Source organism: Crinia signifera, chromosome 2, assembly GCF_055691185.1.
Source record: "Crinia signifera chromosome 2, ASM5569118v1, whole genome shotgun sequence".
Lineage (NCBI taxonomy): Eukaryota > Metazoa > Chordata > Amphibia > Anura > Myobatrachidae > Crinia > Crinia signifera.
In genome coordinates this window covers 323,506,388-323,520,413 of record NC_139218.1, presented here as the reverse complement: position 1 = coordinate 323,520,413, position 14,026 = coordinate 323,506,388, and the positions used below count along the sequence as shown (strand labels likewise).

At 44.0% G+C, this 14,026-nt stretch overlaps 1 protein-coding gene across 1 annotated transcript in view; it reads left to right on the top strand.

The window, feature by feature from the left end:
* Positions 1-14,026, top strand: part of GLS2 (glutaminase 2) — a 90,190-nt gene that overhangs the window by 63,589 nt on the left and 12,575 nt on the right. The window contains exons 9-12 of the mRNA XM_083169227.1: positions 4,836-4,894; positions 11,417-11,483; positions 13,293-13,343; positions 13,656-13,832. Of these exons, the coding sequence (XP_083025353.1) occupies positions 4,836-4,894; positions 11,417-11,483; positions 13,293-13,343; positions 13,656-13,832 (354 nt within the window). The remainder of the gene's footprint in view (positions 1-4,835; positions 4,895-11,416; positions 11,484-13,292; positions 13,344-13,655; positions 13,833-14,026) is intronic.

The following is a 14,026-nucleotide window of genomic DNA, read 5'->3' as shown; positions in this document are numbered from 1 at the left end:
TAACTGTAGGGTATCATTCAAAGGAAGCAGTGGAGTCCCAACTGTTCATTCAACCCCTTGGGGGCCAAACAATCTAGCTTGAAAATCCACCGCGTCTCGAGTTGAAGTAATTTTCTGCCCCTATCACCTCCCCTTACCAAAGGGGGGACGTGGTCAATAACCATGCATCGAGCTGAAGCCAAGGGGTGCTGGGCTTGGGCAAAATGCCGTGCCAGTGGCTGATCACTGGAGCCCTTCTTGAGGGCAGCCCGGATCGCCGACCGATGTGCCGCCATGCGTTCCCGGAACTGCCTCTCCGTTTTACCCACATATATCCGTGAACATGGGCAGGAGATAATGTACACTACATAACTGGAAGTACATGTTAAGTAGAATTTTATGGGAAATCTTTTTCCACTGTAAGGATGGCACACAGTAGTTCCAGCAAGCATGGAACTACATGTTGTGCAATTTGGGCATTTGAAGGCTGCTTCAAATGCCCAAATTGCACAACATGTAGTTCCATGCTTGCTGGAACTACTGTGTGCCATCCTTACAGTGGAAAAAGATTTCCCATAAAATTCTACTTAACATGTACTTCCAGTTATGTAGTGTACATTATCTCCTGCCCATGTTCACGGATATATGTGGGTAAAACGGAGAGGCAGTTCCGGGAACGCATGGCGGCACATCGGTCGGCGATCCGGGCTGCCCTCAAGAAGGGCTCCAGTGATCAGCCACTGGCACGGCATTTTGCCCAAGCCCAGCACCCCTTGGCTTCAGCTCGATGCATGGTTATTGACCACGTCCCCCCTTTGGTAAGGGGAGGTGATAGGGGCAGAAAATTACTTCAACTCGAGACGCGGTGGATTTTCAAGCTAGATTGTTTGGCCCCCAAGGGGTTGAATGAACAGTTGGGACTCCACTGCTTCCTTTGAATGATACCCTACAGTTATACAGAGGTAGTTGCAGTGGTTTAATTGCGTGAGAAGCAGGGGTAGTGGTACCCAAGTGCATATTGTTATGACACTCAGATAGGTTGAGGTCATCATTGGGGGTGCACACAGGATCTAGCCTAATAGGTGGTTTAGCGAGTAATATGCACTCTATAATCACATAATAATTGTTTATATGTAATTAGGCATCACATGATTTATGTATGTTAGTATGTTGTTTATGTATTTGTGGTCTGACACTATAACATCAGAGTCAGTCCGTTGAGTGATGTATAAGTCGATTTATATCCTGCATGTGTTTAAAAATTTTTTTTTCATGTTTTCTCACTTCATATAGTTTGCAGTGTCACGTTTGGATTCCAATATAGCAGGATCTTTATCGACTTTTTATTCCATTCAGTTCTATTTTAGGTTATTTAGTTACATTCATAGTTTTTTCACTCTATCCCATGCCTTAGGTGCGTGGGTCGTATTCACATTGGTCCGCTAGAGGACACAGATTTAAACAAGTTCATTTTTTTCTTCTTTCATTCACACATAACTTTATTGTTCCAGCTTGTAGAGCACACGGTTGCCTAGGTAACCTGCTGGATCGAGAATGACGTCACAGACCGGCGCCTGTCGGAAGTCCGGAAGTGTACACTGCTCTTGGAATTCTGGGTGATACTGCACGCTATTTAGAGGTGAGTGTCTTTGCTTGTATTTTATGTAAAGCTGTTTTGAGAAAAGCCTGTCATTAAAGGCTGAAACGTCAACAGAGAACAAGCTTCCTGTATCGTTTATTTCTGAAGTCCCCAGTGCCGCGGCTACACCACAGATATATATATATATATATATATATATATATATATATATATATGAGAGAGAGAGAGAGATATGTAGAGGTGCGCTATACTGTATTTCACCAGAATACATACACTTGTTAAAAAATATATATAATGTATTTATTCCAAACAGTAATAAAAAATATACATAAAATATATTTGATTAAAACAGTATACAGAGGTTCTCCAATAGGTGGTTTTCATATAGAAGTATTGATCCCTGATTCGACTGTAGATGTATATAGGTCTAGAAAAAGACCCTACGCGTTTCGTCCCTTAGGGACTTCCTCAGGGGTAACACACCAGGATCTATATGGTAAAATAATGCCATAAATGAATTATATTATGTGACCAATAATCTAAAGGCACAATGAAAGATGTAGAAAACGGGAGGAAGGAACATAAGAAAGAAAAGAGGATTATTGTGCTTGGACGTGGAAAGAGAGGGTAAATGAAGAAGTAAGACCTATGGACCGTATCACCCAGGTGTTGGGTCAAAAGGTATAAAAGGTGACATACCAATTTATAACTGTTTTCAGATGGGCAAATATGCGTAGAACACTCTCAGGTGTATAAATGAAGGTATAGCCTGAAGTTATTATTCATATATCGCTATATGAACGTTTTGAGATTTTGGTCCTGACGATGGGGTAACACCCGAAACGGCGTTGACCGCCTCACATTAAAAGTTTACTTCACGTAAGCCCCGGAGTGATGCCTGATTTCTGTGCATTATATATATATATATATATATCCGTGTGTGTGATGGTCGGCACTCCACTTACAATCATGAATCTGGGTGCCCTCCCAGAGGAGACAAGTAGTTGCTTCCCCGTAGATAGATCAATAGATAGACGGCGACACTCCCATTAAAAAACGACAAGGCTGGACGCACAGGTTACCTGTGCGTCCAGCCTTGTCGTTTTTTAATGGGAGCGCCGCCGTCTATCTATTGATCTCTCTCTCTCTATATATCTATATATATATAGATATATATATATATATATCTATATATATATCTATATATATATATATATATATATATATATACACACACACACATACAGATATCCACAGGTAAATTGCACTCCCACACTCAAAACCAATTTAATTATCCAAACAACTATGCATTTTTATGTTTCAATGTTTCATGTTTATAACATCTTTTCAAGTAATACAACATATAGCAATCACAAACATAACTTTATAGTGTAGAACCCAAAGTGCTCCATCCACAGACCTCCGGTCCCATCATGTGGTGCAGCGAAGTCATTGTCAGGAACCTTAGTAAAAGCAACGTGTCAGAAGAATGCTGGACATCTCAACTGTGTGTGTGTGTGTGTGTGTGTGTGTGTGTGTGTGTGTTTATATATATATACACACACACATATGCATACATACACAGTATCCTATATAATTAGTGATATGGTGCACCCTCATTATGGGGGGGGGGAGGCATGGTAATTGGTAACTTGTATGGAGAGAGAGAGAGAGAGAGAGAGAGAGAGAGAGAGAGAGAGAGAGAGAGAGAGAGAGAGAGAGAGAGGAGAGAGACCGAGAGAGTACACAAATGCAATAATAGTAATGATACAATTAGTTTTTTAAGTAACAAAAAATTCCACCAGATTAATTATTTTGTTTTCTTTGGAAGAGCTCTTTATTTAAATAGTATATCTTTTTTTATAAACCTGATAGACAAGTTTAATGCTATTTGCATAAAAAAAAGGAACATTGTAACCCCATGTTTCATGCATTTCATAAATGTAAAACAAAGCAGGTAAATTTACTATGCGTTAGCTTTTCTGTCACTTCAACCCCACCGGAACCAGGTGCGCATATACAGGAGGCTTTTTACACAAAAGGCCGTATTTACTAAAGGTTATTTTCACTAGAAAAAATAAATCCACTGGTGATTTCTAAAACTCTATCCCACTGTAAAACAAACCCACCATGATTTATAAGGCTGCACAGATCCCCAAAATAATTCCTACCCCTTTCACACCGCATTTCAGAACCAGGATAATGCCAGGTTGCTGATGTGTCGGCCCAGGTCGAGGTGCAGTGTGAAAGCACCAAAGCTTAAAACCCAGGTCAACCGACCTGGCATTTTGACCCAGGTATAAGTTGAACCCGGGTCACCCGCTGTATAATTGGACACCCGGGTTTAATGTGAATGAGCCAGACCCGGGTCTCAGGCGGGCTGCCAGGCTTTGCGATGTGAAAGTACTATCCATATGCTGAGTAGATATACAGGATGGGCTATGTCCCAGTGTAACAGGAGGACCCCAGCCGGCAGATTTCAGGTTATAGTGACCAGTCTTGTATAGATTGTGGTTGTTGTGGAGGAAACCACCTTGTTCATCCTTCCACAATCAGCCGAGGGTATGATCACTGGTACTCAGATCACGGTACTTATGTATTATCTGGGCGTCCGATTATTGCATCGCATCGCATGCAATATAGTGGCATACAATGCAATGCAATGCAATATGATTTTTCATTGTAAAGACCCAATTTTTAATTGTATAGTCAACCATGGGTGATTTCATACCCCCACTATCCAACTACGCATGGAGTTGACCTTATATAGTGTGGCGAGCGCAGCGAGCCACCGAGCGCAGCAAGCCCTTCGAGGGGACGCAGAATACATGTAAAGTTATCCACGTCCGCTCGCCACGCTTTGGGCACGGTGGCTCGCTACGCTCGCCACACTATATAAAATCAACTCCATGCGTAGTTGGATAGTAGGGGTATGAAATCACCCATGGTTGATTATACAATTAAAAATCAGGTCTTTACAATGAAAAATCGCATTGCATTGCATTGCATTGCATGCCTTAAATAGTGGCATGCAATGAAAAAAATCGGGAGCCCAGATAATACATAAGTACCCAGATCACTTTTGGGGCGGTGGGGCAGTGTATATTTTATTATGTAATTTTTTTTTTTTTTAATAATAGCAATTATTATCATCATACAGATGACTGCTTTCTCTGGTATTAAACCCTTATTAACAGAGTTGATTTTTATTTGTTTTGCCCAGTATCTCTCTCACTTGTCTCTTTCTTCTTTCAAGATTATGCAGTTTCTGAAAAGGATGTCAGGCGACACATACACTGGCTTCAACAACTCAACGTAAGAAATGCTGCTGCACCAGTCTGAATGTAGAGGGCTTATATGTTGTTATTATTATTATTATTATTTTTATAATGTGCCACAAGTGGTACGCAGAGCCGTACATATAGAACACATTAGAACAGTACAGGGTACACAGAACTAGACATAACAGCAACAGAAGAACTAAAGCAGAACACAATGAACATCACAATACAGCCGAGATATAGGGAAGTGAGGGCCAGATTCACCAAGCTTCAAAAGCGACAAAATGGAGAGTGACAAACCACCTGCCAATCAGCTCCTACCTCCCATGTCACAGACTGTGTTTAAAAAATGTCAGGCAGGAGCTTATTGGCTGGTTGTCCATCAATCTCCGTTCCATCACCTCCGAAGCCCAGCGCATCTGGCCCTGAATGAGGTATAGATTGTAGGTGAGTAAGAGCGCTGTAATTGAAATGCAAGAAGAGTGCTGTGAGAAGTAGTAGTAGTACGTTTATTTATAAGGCGCCGCAAAGTGTCCGCAGCGCCGTACATAGCAAACAAAAAACAAATTACAAGGTAACGTACAGGGTGTGTTAAAAATTAAAGTATAAATAGGGGTATAGCTGGTAGAACTAAAATCAGCATCAGTTCTGAAGTAGGTGTCAAAATTGTCGAGGAGACTGAAGATGAAGTAGAGGAAGGGAAGAACAGGACAGGAGCACAGGTGAGGTAAAGAGGCCCTGAATGAGGTATAGATTGTAGGTGAGTAAGAGCGCTGTAATTGAAATGCAAGAAGAGTGCTGTGAGAACAGGAGGGAAGAGGACCCTGCTCTAAGTAGCTTACAATCTAGAAGGAGGAGGTGACAGACAGGTGCCATGAGGTGCAGGTAAGGAGACCTGAGGCAAGAAGTGAGCATGGCAGGGATGGTCAGGGCATGAGGCAGCAGGTAGAGAGAAGGTGCAAAGTAGTCCTCTCCCCCCTCCACCTGCACCCTTGTCCCCTAACTGCCCTCCACTGTGGCCCATTCCACAACACACCCTGCTAGGGGGCAAAAAGCATGCAGAGTGAATAGGTATAGCACAGGACCGAGGAACCATGGCTCCAGTACAACAGTGTAGCTCAGAAAGATAGTGTAAAAATAAAGAAAAGATGTAGGTGTAGAGGGACATATACAATGCAGAGCAGTGGCGTAGCTACCATGCAGCAGCCCCCGCGGCTGCTTGGGGGAGCAAGCGCCAGCAGGCGCCAGCGCACTGACTTGTGGCTGTCACTGTGGCTGTCTGAGCTGAGCCGCGCTGGGCTGGCAGGCAGTGGGGAGCGTCTCCTCCTCTCAAGCTGATCTCGCGGCAATTACAACCTGAGAGGAGAGAATCACAATGCAGCCAATCTGCAGCGCTGCGCTCCCTACCCACTGCGCTGATTGACAGAGCAGCTCCTCAGTCCTGGCTTGCACACTGACAGCCAGCTCCGTCTCCTCCTTGTCTGCTGCTCTCTCCTGGGAGTCCCAGCACGGCAGGCAGAAGCTCCGCCTCCCAGGTCAAGAGGAGGCAGCTGCTTGCAGAGCAGTAAGGGATTCTTTGGGAACATGTGTTCAGGGCCACCCTTCTCCAAATTGCCATCCTCAAGAGAGAGTTAGGGGAGCAGGCGGGAGGTAAGTATACTTACCGGACCCCTGTTAGGATTCCCCCCTGTTGGGGGGGGGGGGGGGGGGGGGCGCCAGAAACTATTTTGGCAGGGGGGGGGGAGCAAAATTTATAGTTACGCCACTGATGCAGAGTGTAGAGGGACATATACAATGCAAAGTGTAGAGGAACATATACAATGCAGAGTCTAGAGGGACATATACAATGCAGAGTCTAGAGGGACATATACAATGCAGAGGGAATCTGGCGCACTGAAATGGTTACAGAGAAAATGTGAGTAGTGATATTAGGGTGTGCAGACTGTTCAGTGGAGTAGCTAGAAATTTTTCTCCCCCCTGCCAAATAAAAATTCTGGCACCCAAGAAGGGGTGAGGTGATGGACTATGGGTGCCGCTGGCTGAGCTGACAGGCGACCCAGGCAGCAGTGAGCGCTGAGCTGGTCCTGCTCCATGCATATGTAATTAGTGGGACCCGCTCATAACATATGCATGGGACGGGGACCCGCTCATTCAATATGCACTGCACTGGGTTCCATCTCATTAGATATGTACAGGGTGGGACCAGCTCATCGCTCACTGTTGCCTGGGATGCCTGTCAATTCAACCAGCAGCGCCCACCACAGACCCCGCTGGCGCCACTCCCCCAAGCCACCGCAGGGTCTGCCACATATGTAGCTACGCCACTGAGACTGTTGGTGTTGCTGGATCAGGTAAATCACTGAAGAATGTTCTGTTTTCCTGTTCCTCTCCTGTTTATCTCCGGTGTATCTCCATGGTTATATTATCTCCATTGTAAGAGTTGTGATTAACCTGTCACAAATCTTCAAACAACCAGTTTTCTAATAAAGATATATATATATATATATATATATTAACTTATAATAAGTAGTAGAATTAATGATCCTATATTCTACCTCAGTTCTCATCAAATCTAGTCCTTGGGACACACAAAGGATATGGATCATAGGGTCGACAAGAGGAAGGTCGACATGCATTAGGTGGACCACTGAAGGTTGACATGCATCAAAGTTGACATGGGGTTAGGTTGACAGGGTCATTAGTTCGACACAAGCATTAGGTTGACATGGGCAAGATCGACATGGTTTTTTGTTATCCTGAATGTTGACACAGTTGACATGGACACTAAAAAGGTGCACAGCGTCCCCTCACATGGCTGTCTGCGCTCCCCATGCTTCAGGCACACTATTTTATTCTCCCATCGTGCCCTAATGTATGGATTTTCAACCTTTTTACCTTGCAGAAATTGCCAAGGCACACCATGAGATCCCCACAGGGCAAAATACATTGGCCCCCACAGGAAAAAAAAAACTATTGGCCCCCCATATAAAAAACAATCACACTGGTCCCCACAAGTAACAAAAATAAAATACATAGGCCCTTTACATGAAAAGAAGAGACCAGTAAATAACAGTTGAACTGGTGGTGGCTGTAAACTGGTTTGGGCATCTCTAGATCTGGGGGCACACTTAAGAACAGCTCAATGCACACGGCACAGTGGTTGAAAAACACTGCCCTAGTGTATGGAAGAGCATGAAATACCGCCTGTTGGCACATGTCGGATCAAAAAATAGGTGTGAAACCCCATGTCGATCTTTTGACTGTCGACCTAGCCCATGTCAACTTAATGCATGTGTCGACCTAATATCCCTGTCGATCTAACCCCATGTCGACCTGGATGCATGTTGACCTTCAGTGGTTGAACCCAATGCATGTCAACCTTCCCTTTGTCGACCTAGTGACCATATCCCCACACTAATGCTGGGCACACACTATGGGATATACATACCGCTCCAGTTTGAGCAGACATGAAGAGGGGCGAGTTTGCATGCTTGAAGGCATGACCTCGCAGCAAGGGGGCATGGCCTCATCATGGCTAGGGTGCATGGTCACAATTGTGGCTAGGCCACATACCCATACAATATGTTCATAAACAACGTTGCTTACAGACCAACCGTGCCATAAGTCCACCGCGGAAGCCATTCAATATGTCACAAGTGGGCGCGCATATCCCAATGGGTTACTGCCAGCCCCATTGGGCAGGCAGATTGGTAAATCTGTAAATTGGACGGTGGATTGTCCGGATTGCAGGTCTGTCATCCAGGTATGTGCCCAGCTTAACAGTGCATGTCCAGGTCTCCTCACAGAATCACAAGCTGAAGTAATTACACCCACCCCTGGATCTTTTAATATGTATCATTTAGTAATGAGTACACCTGGGCTGCAGCAGGGAGATATGGAAAACATGCACTGTTATGCTGTGTACACACGGGGTAATATGATTGCTGGGGATATATTGCTAGCAATATATCCCCAGCAATCATATTGCTCAGTGTCTCCTTTTCATCAGCGATGAAAAGGAGACACTGCTACGGGGCGGAGGGGGAGCGCAGCAGCAGCAGACGCTGCTGCTGTCACTTTGATGGGAGGATGGAGGGAGCAGCGGCACGGGGCTGGGGAGATCAACGCTGATCTCCCCGGCGCTGACCTCCCGGCACAGCGATCGCCGGGGAAAGCCGCTGGTCGCAGGAGCATGCTCCTGCAACCAGCGACCATTAGGCAGTGCACACGGGAGCGCGCAGCTGGCGATTTATAACTGGCAATATGGTCGCTCAGCGACCCTATTCCCAGCGATTTTACATGTACTCACCATTAGCGCGTTTTGAGGATTGGATTTAATAAGCACTGCTCTACCTAATTTGTATAACATTGTTTTTAACCCTTCAGTAATTCATAGTAATGTGTGATAATCTTATAATACAATGCTGATATAAGGCCTTGCATGGCACAGCATCATTATGTGAGTCCGGCATAATTGGTGGATGGTATAATATAAACTATCAAATCCCCTAAAAACAGATTTGTCTGTATTGCAAAGGTCACAGAGATCATAAATATTCACATAACCGTACTAACTTATGGAAGTGTCGTGGGCGAATACCAAATGTTGTGTGCAATTCTGAGTTGCACTTACAGGGAAGCGAAGCCTGTATCAGATGCACATAGGATGGGCTGGTGCAAGTGCATTGATGGGCTGGTGCAAGACAATGATGGCAGATGCAGCAGTTAGCATAAGATCAATGGGCAGCAGTGGTTTCCTCATGCAGACGAGGCATTAGCTGAACGGATAATCTCATTAGCATAAGGTAAGGGCTTCTGCAGCTGTCCACAGCTACACTTTGTGGGCAATTCCGGATCAGCCCTTTAGTCATAAATAATGGCTACCTCTTTGTACTTCTAATTTGGTAAAACAAATTAAGAAATGTCCATTATCAGTCCAACCTATGTTCTTGTCGTCACGCCTGATTTCCACAACTCCAGTGCCCTCTTTACTTGCCCCTTTTGACAATCACAAAATTAGACGGTCACACATGTATCAACATTTTGAGAAGTAGGATTTGAAGTTTCAAAGTATCTCAGGTTCATGAAACCACAAAACAATCTCCACGAACATTTAATGTATCTTCTATTTAAACGGAAATAATAAAGACAACTGTCAAGATAATTTTAGGTCCCAAGAGAGTTTTCAATCCCTCATTCAGTCGAATACCCTGGTGGAACTTACTTCCCTTGGTGATTTGTATGCTGTAGATGTCCCCACAGAATCTCCTAACTCAAGGAGACCACTGCAGGTGAGCTGTTCCTGCAAATTCTCCAGTACTGGGTGATTATAGATGGTTCCTGATGGGATGCCTGTGCTTACAGGAATCTCCAGTGATTTCAGCTGGTAGGTGTATCTCTTGGCTCTCTGAGTAAGCAAACAGAAGGTGGTGTAGCTTGTATATGTTCTGTTTTTCTGGACTCATATTAGTCTAGATGTAGCTTAAGGGGAGTATTCAGTCCATTCAGATTTTCCCGACAGTTGGAAAATCTGCATTTTTTGCCGATTTTCAGTCTAATTTACATTCCAATAGATCGAATTGACATTCAACCTATTCAATCCAAGTGCCGATTTTAGTCAGAAAAATTGGTACTGTCGAAAAACACGTGGATCAGAAAATGATTCGCCGATCCACGTGTTTTAATCGAAAAACATCCGTTTTGTACTATTTTCCACCGACACAAAGTCAAACCTGCATCGGAGGGAAAAAACATCCACATCCACATTGAATAGGTATGTCTGGAATACCCCTTTGTGTCCCAGCCCTAATGCAGGAATCACATACACTGGATAAGATGAAGTCTTGGTCTTTATTTTGTAGCAGGTACACAGCTTACCAGGTAATCAGCATAAGCAAGAATGGTTACAGCATTGCAGCATACAGGTGTCACAGCAGGTACACAGCTTACCAGGTAATCAGCATAAGCAAGAATGGTTACAGCATTGCAGCATACAGGTGTCACAGCAAAGTACAAACTCTTCAGAAGGCTCCAGTGGTCCCTACCTTAACCCACACCCGGCCTTTCACTTGGGCAGCTATTCCAACATCAAGAGCAATAACCCTCTGCCCTGGAAACACTTTTATTAAGAAGCCACAGGTGCTGCTTAATCAGTCCAACCTTGATCACATGAGTTTTCTTGCTGCTGCTCTAAAACCTGGACTGGATCTTCCACATTACTTTCATGTGTAAAGATGCTGTCCCTGCCACACTATCAATAGTAATGTAAGTGCTGGGAAATAAGAAGCAATCATCTTTGCTTGGGAACAATACAAGATTTCACAGATAGTTACTTCGAATAGGGAGGATGAATCAAAAATTATCCCCAATCCAGTTATATTAAAATTTCTGATGTCCGCATTTTCAATGCTTTCCGTAATAGTTTGCCATCTCCTCCGATATGGAGTCATCTGTAGAATCACTTTTATAACATGGTTCACATGTGTTTATTATTATTTTGTAAAAATATAAAGTTCTTTTGCATTTACTTACTACATACGTGTTTCATGTAATGCAGGTTTCAGTCCGAAAAGGAGACAGGAGATCGGAACTATGCCATTGGGTATTACCTCAAGGAGAAAAAGGTAAGATATCTCATCCAGCAGCTTCTTGTTAGTGATAAATACGGCCTACTATTATTTTTACATTAACGTATATCAGTGGCCACATAATGTTGATAAATGGACAATGCATTTCAAAAGAAGTATTTTTTTTCAGTGTTTTCATTTTGTATGTACAGTAGTTCTAATTGCAAACATTATTATGTTTGTCTAATACTATAACATGAAAATTCATGGTTCTTAGTCAGCTTTGTACCCATAAATTTTGAGTTGTCTAATACCGCATTTTCACCTAGGAAAATATTTTCTTAGAGAAGACCATGACACATTGCATGCAACTGTGTTCCCTTCTTAAGGTGTCATACCCTTATGGGAACTTTTCACACGATTCCAATGCTTTTATGTTTTGAATTCATTTATTAATGCTTTGCTAACACAAAATGTACATTATCTGAACTTGCTGACATTGAGTTCAGCAAGGCTGCAGAATGCTGTAGAGTTCTAGTGGAAAGATTCAGAGATAAATAATTGTCTACTGATACAAGTAATAGTCATAAACTGCAATATCACACTCTCCATATACACAAGAACAACACACTCACTCAGGGCCGGCAACAGAAATCTTGGGGCCCCATAAACTGATATTTCTGGGGGCCCCCACCCCCTGCAGTCAGCCGCCCGGCACTCGATTGATGTGGACGGCTGATACATAACACCCCCCTACCCTACCCCAACAAGAATATTTGTGCTGCAGACTCGGAGGGGAAGCTTCCTGGGGATGCCTGTTTAAACACGTAGCTCCCAGCCGCCGCGCGCTTACACACACTGACATGAGCCCGTGCTGCTGCGGCGCTCATGTCAGTGTGTGTAAGTGGTGGCCGGAAGCTGTGTGTTTTGACAGGCATAACGAGGCATCCCCAGGAAGCTTCCCCTCCCGAGTCTGCAGCGCCACACTCTCACTACCTACACAAGCACCACACTCTCACTACCTACACAAGCACCACACACTCAATACATACACAAGCACCATACACTCACTATATACACAAGCACCGCACACTCACTACATACACAAACACCACACTCTCACTACCTACAAAACCACCACACACTCACTACCTACACAAGCACCGCACACTCACTATATACACAAGCACTATACACTTACTACATACACAAGCACCGCACACTCACTACCTACAAAAGCACCACACACTCACTACCTACACAAGCACCGCACACTCACTACACAAGCACTATACACTCACTATATACACAAGCACTGCACACTCACTACATACACAAGCACCAGAAAATGAAAACACACACTGACATAGAATACACATAGGTAAATCTTACACCACCGTTCCTCCTGGAAAAAACAGGAGGAAAGAAAAATGTTGGGGTTGATTCAGACTTGTTCGCACAGGACCAAACCTGACGCTTATTCATTTTTGTTCTTAGTTAATTTAACAAACTAGAGTGATTGCCATTTGGGAGAGGTGCATGGTCTTAATAATGTGCTTAGGCCAGAGGTTTCCAAACCACATACCGGTACTCAAGGTGCCCTAATGATCCTGGTTTTAAGTAGATAAGTACAGTACCTTGTTATGTGTTGAGGTAGGGTCACATCTAGGCTCATGATAAAGAACCAATGCATTTTATACTAAGCATCCCACGTACTCTGTACCGCGGTGCAGAAGTCACTGAAATACCCCGTACAGTGTATGTGAAGGAACATATTATACTCAGCTAACACACGAGCTGTTGTGGTTTTGTCTTTGTAATGAATTAATATAGCTTTTACCTTGTCCCTTTCCTATCTCCATCAAGTGTTTCCCCCCTGATGCTGACATGGTGTCTGCTCTAGATCTTTACTTCCAGGTCAGTACTACTATACAAAGCAAGAGTCAGGTACAATAATATATGGGGCCAGATGTAAATAGCCTCCGAGTTTCTTGGACGTGCGGCCGGGATGCCAGCCGAACGCAGACTTTTTTTAAAGGGGCAATCATTTACAAAGCAAAACCATGCTTAGTAAATAATTGCCTCTTTAAAACACATCTGAGTTCGTCCGACATCCCAAACAGCCACCAAACTTGGAGGCTATTACATCTGGACCACAGAAGCTAAACTAGATTGTGGCTACAGATGCCAAATTGAATTGTTTTGATAACTGTTTCCTCTTCTGTCCAGCTGTGCTCCATTGAGGTGACCTGTGACTCAGGGAGCGTGATAGCTGCTACACTGGCTAATGGTGGCATCTGCCCCATCACAGGAGAGCGGGTTCTGAGTGCAGAAGCAGTGAGAAATACCCTGAGTCTTATGCATTCCTGTGGCATGTACGACTACTCGGGACAATTTGCCTTTACCGTGAGTTTTGTTTCCGATATTTACTCATGTTTTTATAGACTACTTTTTAATAGAAATATACAGTAGGAGCTTATGTAGAGGCCAGCACCTCTACCTGTCTTAATTCCTGACAGTTCAGCACAGGAGGGCCAGTGGAGAGCAACCACTGAGTGGGGGAGATGACTCGGCTGAGCCTGGGGCCCTAGGATACAGTC